Genomic DNA, 11,136 nt, shown 5'->3' with positions numbered 1-11,136 from the left:
TATTTTACAATAATTGTAAACATCTACAAGACGGGCCATACTCGTAGTGTCACCAGGATAAGGTACCCAATCTTATCCATCTACTATAGACCATTTAGGTTATCACTTAAACATGATCCACCTGTATGTCGCTACATACTTGTTTATGAAGAAAATCGAACATGAGAATTTCCATGACAGCGGAATGATCGTTCCAAATTCCATTCGTATTTGAACTTACACAATTACAATCAAAGAAACGGAAACTAACTGGTCATGTAGAAATACGAAATTACAACATGTTTTACATGATAATTAAGGGAAAGAATAAACATACCTTTGAAGACTCATCTTCAACCTCCTTTGATCACGAAACGCTCGTTCAGTCTCCGAGACAGCAACTCACAAATGCTCGAACACAGCGACCGCAACACAACATGATCAATCAGCAACCACCACACGAACACCGCGAACACAACGAACGGCCTCCGAAAACCTCGACTTAGTCGAGTTAAGTACGACGCCACCACAATGGCTACCTTGGTATTCTTCGTGTGAGAATCCAGAAGTGTGGGCTCTGTGTGGACTTGGTTAGAGGACGAGACCGGAGAAAGAACAATCGTGTAAATAATTGAGCAAGTGGGAGATGACAAAGATCTATCGTATAGATGATGCCCAATCGTTTAGAAAAAGCTCCGCAATCGTATAGCAAATGCTCTACGATCGTTTAGCTAATGGCCAGCTGAGTGAACTATCGTGTAGTGTCACTCCACGATCATTTAGCCTCTCTTCAGCTATCGTTTAGTGAATCCTATTCACTTAACAGTGATTTCGTGAGTTAATTCCGAAAATAGAAACTCTCAAATCTCAATCATACTAAATTTAGGAAAACATTTTTCCTTTTATCTCACGGTTACCATGTAACCACCAATAACCTCTCACTCAATTGGTTATTAGAGAAAAATATATAATTATCCAGTAATTATATTATTATAAATATATATGATAACCAACTTACCATATTATATTTATAACCTATAATTTTAATATTTCATCTCATGAAACATATAAACCATAGTTCTTTTTCTATTTCATGGTACTTAATGTAAATCTCATTTACATTAATCCTCCACTTGATGTATCTCATACATCACACCGATCATATCATATATAATTAAATTTTCTCTTGTCAATTTGAACATTTCAAATCAACACCAAGAACTGATTCTCAACTTGAATCCATTGAGCTACTAAGGGGACCTTATGGACCTGTAGCTTGAAGCTCCAACGGTACGTGAATAACTAACTAGACTCTTTAATTAAGAGATCCACCATCCATTAACTGCTAAGCACTCTACTAAAGACCAATAGCTACACTCTCCTTACTACAGATATATTATGTGTCCATATCAACCAATCAACAGTGCGATAACCCTTCACAGATCGCTCGTAAGTACAACTGGGCCAATAATTGTTATGCCCCTGTAGTTACATCTAACTTCTTAAGTACCACTGAACCCTCTAATGAACATAAGTCATAGTCCTACTATGACTAAGTCCTCTCTTTCAAAGAGAAGTTGTGGCCACTATGTTAAAGACCCAGAATCAGCCTTTAAGGGAGCAATCTACCTACTTACCCTTACTTCAGGGAAGGAGTGAATTCTATCTTATGTAGTTGAGTTCCCAGCTCCCAAATCAGACAAATCCCTAAAAAGGTAGGCATGTTGAGTTGCCAATTTGGCCACTCTTACCCATACTAATCAAAGGACTGCCCTCAAAGGTAAGAGTTCCCAAAACACTCAGGATTGAGGTCATGACACCTATGGTCGTTTAGGTGAGATGTAAGTCTCAAGTATCAACGACGTTATATACAGAAACGAATCATCTCGTGGTCTGGTCTTATATAAACTCTTTGTATAAGACACTCCCGCTAGCATGTCTCCACATGAATGGTCAAGATCTACCATCTGTAGTAGTTCACAACACTTGCAAACCTCTACAAAGTGGACTGTATCCGTAGTGTCGACAGGATCAGGTATCGCTCCTTAATCCTTATACTACAGACCTTTTTAGGTTATCACTTAAGGCATGATCCACTTGTATATCTCATATACATGCTAAGTTTACATACAATTACCATGGAGCTTTGTTTATTGGATATGAATAAATGCTTAAATAAATTAACTCTTATTTTATTCATAACAATGTGTATAGATTATAAACTATGAGACTCTAGGAAAATTAGGACACTAATCCCAACAGTTTAAGCTACAAAAAATAACCTTGGATGTTAGTTTATTGGTTTGTGGGTTAATGCTACTAAATGTCGAATAAAACATCTCATATTTTATTAAACAAATAAAATGTTTGTACATTACAATTACAAACTAGAAGACTCACGAGATTTAGGGCATCAACCCCAACAATCTCTCACTTGTCCTAAAGCTAGTAAAGTGTACAATATAAAAGTCATACTAATAAAAATACACAAAAAACAATAAACTAGGGCATAAAATGTGACCAATACAAAATTGCCCACTTGCCCTAGACTAAATATGGCCCGCCGTTAAAAATATCCTCAAGTATCTACGGAGAACGAAGGACTACATGCTCGTGTATGGTTCTAAGGATCAGATTCTTACAGGATACACGGACCCTGATTTCAGACTGATAAGGATTCTAGAAAATCCACATTAGGATCAATGTTCACTCTTAATGAGGAGTAGTAGTCTTGAGGAGCACCAAGCAGGGGTGCATTGTTGACTCCACTACGGAGGATAAGTACATAGTGGCTTGTGAAACTGCTAAGGAAGCTGTGTGGCTCAGAAACTTTTTTACTGATCTGGAAGTGGTTCTAAACATGTCAAAGTCGATCAACCTTTATTGTGATAATAGTGGTGCTGTGACTTCTAGGCTCTCGGGAATTAGCCACAACACCACTATTATTACAATAAAGAGTGATGGACTTTGATATGTCTACAACCACTTCCAGATCAATTAGAAATTTCCTGAGCCACATAGCTTCCATAGTAACTTCACAAGCTACTACGTACTCAGCCTCCATAGTGGAGTTAGCAATGCACCCCTGCTTGGTGCTCTTCCAGACTATTACTTCTTCATTAAGAATGAACACTAATGTGGATATCCTAAAATTCTTATCAGTTTGGAAATTAGAGTTTGTGTATCCTGTAAGGATCAGACCTTTAGAACCATACACGAGCGTGTAGTTCCTCGTTCTCCATAGATACTTGAGGATGTTTTTAACGATGGTCTAATGAACGAATCCTAGAATAGACTGATATCTACTGACTATTCCCATGGCATAGCAGATTTCAAATCTAGTACATAACATCGCAGACATCAGGCTATCAACAACCAACGCATAGAGGATCCGTCTCATTTCCTTGACTTCTTGAGGTGTCTTAGGACATTGTTCCTTAGACAATATAACTCCTTGCTTGAAAGAAAGTAAACCTCTCTTGGAATTCTATATCGAAAACTTGACAAGCATCTTGTCAATGTACGATGCTTGAGACAAGGCTAGCATTTTGTTCTTTCAATCTCTAAAGATCTAAATGCCCAAAACAAATTGCGCCTCTCCCAAATCTTTCATTTGGAATTGGATCACTAGCCAATTTGTAATTTTAGTCAATAGACCAACATCATTCCCAATGAGTAGGATGTCGTCTACATGAAATACTAGAAAAGCTACTGAATTGTTGATGATTCTCTTGTAAACATAAGGTTCATCAACATTCTGATCAAAGCCATAAAATTTGATCACAATATCAAATCTTATATTCCAAGATCGAGAAGCTTGCTTCAATCCATAAATGGACCGATTAAGCTTGCAAACCTTTTGCTCTTGACTTTGGATTATGAATCCCTCAAGCTACTCCATATAAATGATATCCTCAAGATTGCCATTTAGAAAAGAAGTCTTAACGTCCATTTGCCAAATCTCATAATCATAATATGAGGCAATGAACGGGAGGATTCGGATAGACTTTAACATGACAACAGGTGAGAAAGTCTCCTCATAGTCGACTCCCTCAACTTGGGTATAACCCTTTGCCACAAGTCTAGCCTTGAAGATTTGCACATTCCCATCAACACCCAGTTTTCTCTTATAGATCCACTTGCAACCTATAGGTCTAACCCCATCAGGTTGATCTACAAGATCCCAAACCAAATTGAAGTACATAGGCTCCATTTCGAGATTCATAGCTTTGGTCCACTCATCTTTATCAACATCCTTCATTGCCTTCTTGTAAGACAATGGATCCTCAACATCTTCGTCAGCTACAATAGCCAGGGTTTTTGTTAAACCCATATAAAGAACAGGTAGGTTCGCAACCCTCCCACTACATCGAGGTTCCATCAACACTGAAGGTGGATTTGACCTACTAGATAATCCAACTTCAACAACTCTTGTTGAGGTATTTCTATTGAGAATTGATACATGGTCTCATAACAGATGAACATTTACATTGTATTTCTATTGAGAATTTATACAAAGTATAACAATTACACGGTACTTGAAAAAATGGTTAATCGACCATATCGAGGCAATTTGGGGATTAAAAAAAATGTCATATATACGGCATGCTTTTATCAAAATATTATTATTTCCGTTTTTTTGAGAAAAAAATCAAAAGGCATCCTAATTTTGCTATTTCCTCCCATTTTCCTTAGATCTATTTACCATCTATTTATTTAGGCTGTAGGTAGAAAATCCTAAAAATTATAGTTTGGGTCGGCCCAATATGTTTAGCCCAAGCTATATGAAACCCTAATCCGTCGTCGCTATATTCCTCATATTCATTTATCAATTTGTCGCTGCTCTCTCCATCGTCTTCGACTGCCTTCTGAGTTAGGTCATAAGCTAGCCATGTCTACCAGTGAACTCGCCTGCGCTTACGCCGCCCTGGCTCTTCACGACGACGGAATCGCAATCACTGTATGAAACATTCTCTTTTATTTATCTTTTTCTTTTCTGGTTGGTTGATGTGTGATTAATTTGCGTATTGGGTCTAGGCGGAAAAGATTGCAGCGGTAGTAGCAGCGGCGGGGCTCTGTGTGGAATCTTACTGGCCCAGCCTGTTTGCTAAATTAGCGGAGAAGAGGAATATTGGGGACCTTCTTCTGAATGTTGGCTGTGGAGGTGGCGCTGCTGCTCCTGTGGCTGTAGCTGCTCCTGCCGTTAGCGCTGCTGCCGCTCCTGCCGTCGAGGAAAAGAAGGTGTATACCCTTTTATCCAATATACTTCTCTGCATCTGCTAGCTCTAATTTTCCAATAACTCTCGCTTTTCAATAAGGATCTCTTTCAAATATACGCATATGACCCACATTCTGTATGTTGCTAATACTAATACCAGTTAGTTCTGACTACTGAATCAGTTAATTATGGACAACAAGTAAACTGTTTCTACTGTTTCCGTGCTTCTTCGATTTAGATTTTCGTAGTTAACCCATTAGGTGATTCATAATATCCCTTTGAACTTGGATTAGCAACATAGAAAATGTGGTTTAGGAATATGCATCTAAGAGATTCAATAGAAAGCTTAACATTGATGAGCGTAATTTCTACTTAATGGACACCTTAATTTTAATTGTCACCTTCATTGATTGACATGGTGGTGACTTAGAACCAATCTTATTGTTTCAATTTAGTTCCTTTGCCTCCGTTTTCCCTTTTCTGCGATTTGTTCATTTAAGCCTATTCTGCAGGAGGAGCCAAAGGAAGAGAGCGACGACGACATGGGATTCAGCTTATTCGATTAGGAGGCTCTTTAGTTGTAGGACTGTATTAGGAAACTATTGAGTGGGCAGGCCTAATCGTTCATTTGTCTCAAGATTTGTTTTTTTTTCATTCCTAGGCGTTTGTTTTCAGTTTTCTTTTGTCTTCAATATATGAGATGGTAAATGCATCTTTTCATACTTCTGTTTGATCACATTCCAGTGAGATTAAACTTTATGGGAGGGAATCTTTAGTTAAACCCTGTAACTGCTTTTTCTTGCTTTTTTATTTGATTTTTCGGGTTAGTTGATAGTAAAAGGAATGAACACACTTCACCCACATGCATTGATGAGCACTTTTTGGAATTACATTGCTTTCTTACAAGAGAATTTAGGTAAAAAAAAGATGGCTCTTTCTAGTTGATAGCATAAATATTTTACTTGTACTGCATATAGCCATACCATAAGAGTGAAGTCAAGTTTGATTTTGTTAATACCCTGCATGAACCAACTAGTTTCATTGTAACTTTTTGGAGCTAAGTTTGTTTCAATAACTTCAATAGGCTTGTCATTAGCAATATTATATTATTGCATGACAATACAGGGTCATTGTGCTTTCATTTTTATTCAATTCCCAAATTAATTTACAAATATTACTTTCCCTTACAAATTCAACGTAATTGTGTTTTAATTTAATTAATTAAGATGTCGTTTGGTAACCATTTTTTTAAAATTAAGTCTAGGGATACTATTTTCACTTTCAAATTTCAAATTTCTTTTTTTGTTATCCATTTTTCACCCATAATTTAAAAAACTAAAAGAATTGAGAACTAAAAAAAAGTAGCTTTCAAAATATCTGAACGATGTTCAAGTGTTATGTATCCTATGGTTTAATTTATTTTATCTTTATATGATTTCAATTGGCTTTATAAGATTCAGTGAACATTATTGTTGGGATGATTTTTTGAACATGATTTCGAATCCACTATGTTTTCTTTGATTTTCTCATTTGAAGTTAAGATTGTTCATGTTTAAAAAAAAATTGGCTATTTATGTATATTGGGGTATTGGACCATATGACATGTTTCAAGAAATTGTATTCAATGGTGCTGTAAATATTGGAACCCAAATAATCCTTATGTTTCGACAAGGTCAATATTGTTTGAGCAAAAAAAACAAGAGCCAAATTGTTTTCTCCAAGTGATTGCTTGGCCAACACAACTATGAATATTGTTAAATGGCTCATTGAATAGGGCTCAACAACCTTAAGTTTTGACTGCATTGGCTTAAGGAAACAGAAATTTGGATGGCACTTGAGGCGGGAAGCAAGCAAGGCAATTAAGAACATGTGGCGAATTCATTGTGTTGCGAGCTAATCACAAATATTATAAGCTCATTTAGAATCTCCGAGTAGTCGAGAGTATATGTTACAAAGAGTCAATATAAATGAGGGACAAGGAGTTATGAAGTTAATTGGGGTGAATTAATAGTATGTTTAACCTATGAAAGTAATATGATATCTAATTAAATATAATTTGAATATCCATCCCAATATCTTCATTTATATTGAAATTTTTTGTTAATCTATTATTACTTTTAATTTTTAAGTCACCTAAACTCTAAGAAGCTTTTCAATAAAATTTAAACGTTTATATTTAACAATAATATGCTTCCTAAAATAATATTTTCAATATTAACACCTTTAATTTTTTTTAAAAAAAGAACACTTCTTATGCCCTCTTGTATCATCCATATACTATGTTTCATTTCAAAACTATAATTCTGGAAAATTGGTATGGTTTTATACTATTAAAAAGGTGGAGCATACATTGATTTACCTCTAAATTGTGACTCAAGTACACAATTTATTGTTATGTACACTTTAAAATCATGTTTCTTACCTACAAATATTGTTATGACAAGTCAAATATTTCAGTTCTCATTGTTTGTAAATTATTTTGTTTAAAAACAGCCAAGAATCAGGCTAATTTTTGAGGAGCTAGATCCCATCGGATTACATTTGGGTTCTTTACCTAAATAGGAATCAATTATGAGCCTACCATTTTTTATCACATCCAATCATGTAATCAATTGATCTCAAGATTGATGGCATTTTTTCTCTCCATCTCAACAGTTTCCATGAATCCTCACTTTCTTCATTTTCAATCCCTATAACTCCTCCATCTTTCGTCTTTTCTGAACACCATCAATTCATGAAGTTTGAGCTTCTAATCTCGACTTCGAATTTCACTTTACTCGTGATTTCTTCCATCAATTCTTCTCTTATTCTCCAATCAAAACCAGACATGTTAGATACTTCTCACTTTGATTTAAAACTGCAAAACGAAATTATTTGTCTTTTTTAACTTCCAATCTCGAATCGAATTCCAATCGATCAATTCCTCTCTCGCTCTTTTCCGTTGTCGCCCATGCTTGATATCACTTTAACTCTTGCTCTATGTACAAAACCAGATACCCTAAGGTACTTTTGGCTCTAGTTTAAGATTACAAGGCAATATTGTTGTTATTTTTTTAAAAAACCGACCAGAATAATTGAAGTTTTTGTTTATTCTATATAAACAAAATCTTTAATTATATAAAATAATTAAATTGGAATAACATTTGTTCATTTCAATTTTATATGATAATGATTTTTTTTATCCTTTAATAATATAATTTAAAGAAATAAAAATATATAATTCGTAGTATAGAATATAAGAACCATAAATAATTAACTTGAAATACATATATTAAATATCAACGTATAAATAGTTAAAATTATATGTCTAATTTGTTCATTATGGTTAAGTTACATCATATCTAGTTTAAATTTACTAAACATTTGTTATGTTATTCTTTTTAATTTAAATTTATTAAATACTATATAATTTATATGATGCGTAAATCTCAAATCGGTAGGTTATTGGATCTGATTTCAATTTGTAAAGGGCTAGTTGCATAAATGACATTTAGGACCAAAATAATAGAATATGTAGCACAAGGATAAAAATAATTGCATATATAGAATTGGTAAAAGACTAAAAAAGCCCACGCCCAACCCACCATTTCATGCACTTCTTCCTGGTTTCTCAAATTGAAAGCTATCACTAATAGCTGCTATAATCGATAGCTTTCGATTTGACAAATGCGTTATCATTGATAATTATTATCATTGATAGCTTTCAATTAGAGAAATATGATATTAGTTGCTATCACTGATAGTTGCTAGTAGTGATAGCCTTCAATTTGAGAAATGTGGTATCTGTTGCTATCATTGATAGATGTTATTAATTGCTATCATTGATAGCTGCAAGCAATAATAGCTTTCAATTTGAGAAAAATCAGGAAAACAAAACCCTTAAATTGTCCCTTCCCTTCTCTTGCAATCTCTAATATTCGAGTCTCTCCCATTTAAACCTTAAAACTCATCTTCTCTGTCATGCACACGAAGTATGCAAAGGAGAAAAGGAAAAAAAAAAAAGTTTCAACTCCAATCCACGACCAGTTCAACGACCTCTCAATCATTCAGATCTATGACCTTTGTTTAGCATCCAACCCAGATGGCACCACCTCTGCTAGATCTAACACTCCATCGATCAGATTTGCGCTGCTTTGCCCCCCAACCCAGTCGTCGTCTGCAGTTTTCTCTCTATCCAGGTCTCTCCTGAAGGATGTGTGAACACCCGATACGGAAGCGAATCATATACCCAATTTTATTTTTACAAAAACATACAAACATTTAGAAGATGGAAACATGGAATATATTTAATTAAGCATGTTGTACATAAATTTAAGAGGAATTGAAGAGATTTGAGTCTACTTACCCTTGAAGACTAAATTATCTTCGCCAAATCCTCTCCGATCATGAACTTCTCGAATTCTTCCACGAACTCGAACACACCAAAATATAGCAGCACAATGAACCCAAAATCGGGTACCACCACAATGAAACCTCAGTATTCACGGAGGGTGAGAATTGATGAAAGTGTGTGGGTTTCGTTTTTACTTTTGGCAGGGAGAGAATTTTACTTAGAGTAAAATTTGCATAGCGTTTTGCTGAAAGAGAGATGTTCTGCATAACACACGCTGCAAAAGATGAAGAAGATAAAACCAACCCCCAACCTCTCTCATGTATCCAGGATTTAATGAAAGAAAAAAAAGGGGAAGAGTTATCCCATAATTCTCTCCCATTAATTCAAAAAAATTAAAACAAAAAACTAATTTTAATTTAGATTTAACCAATCAACAACCCATTGACTCTTCATAAATTGCTCGTAAGTACAGCTGCACCAGAATTACTGTTTCGTCCCAAGTTACATCTAACTCATTAAGTACCACCGATCCCTCTAATGAACAATAAGTTATAGTCCAACTATAACCAAACCCCTCTCAATCTAGGAGAAGGTATGGCGCCACATTGTTCAAGCCCCGAAATTGACCCTTAAGGGAAAAAATTTCTATTTACTCTTGTTGGGTTGTATGTCCTAAAACTCGCAATTTGTAATCTTTAAACATATTCTATTTGCAATAAAGTTGTTATTAAGATTTATTCAATAAAATTTTTATTGAACATGTAAATTGCACTTGTAAAGCTTAAATCCAATAAACTAATGAACCTCTGGCTATAGCATGAATACTTAAACTTTATGTAGAGACATAAAAGAGGATAAAATTTGAATATATAGTCAAAACAGTTTATAAGTATAAGGATAAGGTCGGGTACCTTATCCTGGAGATACTATGGATGCAGCCCGCTTTGTATTTGATACAAACGATGTGATCCCGAAATCGTTCATGTGGAGACATGCTAGTGGGGGCATCCTGCGCAAAAGATGTTTGTATAAGATTGGACCACGAAATAGTCACTTTTCTTTATAACACCATTTACTGTTAAAACTGACTATTTCAACTCGATGGCTTAAGATAACGCGGTCTAAATTCTGAGCTAACTATGAACTCTTATTTATTCGAGATTATCTTTTAATCTGCAATGGTGAGAGTGGCTCAAGATCGTCGTTCAATGAATCTCCCATTTTCAGGGTAAGACTGGGTAGATAGCTAGGGACATAGTTCTGCAAGATGGAACTCACTCCTACCCATGTTTAGGGATAGTAGATAGGGTATTCCCTTAAGTACTGACTCCTAGTCTTGAACAAGGGGACCCACTCTCTCTATGACTAAGAGGGACTCGATTTAATGTTAGGACCATAAATTAATTGTTCATTAGTGGATCAGTGGAGACTTAAGGAGCAAGATGTATTACAGGGGTAAAACGATAATTTTAACCTAGCTATGAATACGAACTACCTGTGAAGGATCGACTTACTGATCATGGTTAAATGAGATGGACAGAAATATATCTACAGTGAGAAGAAAGCAACTATTGCTTTAGTAGAGTGACCTGATAATTAACAAATG

The 11,136-nt window shown here is 35.2% G+C and overlaps 1 protein-coding gene across 1 annotated transcript; it reads left to right on the top strand.

Moving 5' to 3' along the window:
- The first annotated feature begins 4,778 nt into the window (after positions 1-4,778).
- On the top strand, positions 4,779-5,986 carry LOC120091278 (60S acidic ribosomal protein P1-like). Its single transcript, XM_039049240.1, has 3 exons — positions 4,779-4,939; positions 5,017-5,220; positions 5,710-5,986. Exons 1-3 carry the CDS (start codon positions 4,871-4,873, stop codon positions 5,761-5,763), a joined length of 327 nt encoding a protein of 108 aa, XP_038905168.1. The 5' UTR covers positions 4,779-4,870; the 3' UTR covers positions 5,764-5,986.
- Positions 5,987-11,136: the final 5,150 nt, after the last annotated feature.

Source organism: Benincasa hispida, chromosome 11 (assembly GCF_009727055.1).
Source record: "Benincasa hispida cultivar B227 chromosome 11, ASM972705v1, whole genome shotgun sequence".
NCBI lineage: Eukaryota > Viridiplantae > Streptophyta > Magnoliopsida > Cucurbitales > Cucurbitaceae > Benincasa > Benincasa hispida.
This window is presented reverse-complemented; position numbering and strand designations above follow the sequence as displayed.

Excerpts from the sequence above, each read along its gene's own strand:
- LOC120091278 (XM_039049240.1), top strand. The coding sequence starts at position 4,871 with ATGTCTACCAGTGAACTCGCCTGCGCTTACGCCGCCCTGGCTCTTCAC. Across the intron at positions 4,940-5,016 it reads ACGACGGAATCGCAATCACT|GCGGAAAAGATTGCAGCGGT; the intron begins GTATGAAACATT and ends TATTGGGTCTAG. Across the intron at positions 5,221-5,709 it reads CTGCCGTCGAGGAAAAGAAG|GAGGAGCCAAAGGAAGAGAG; the intron begins GTGTATACCCTT and ends CCTATTCTGCAG.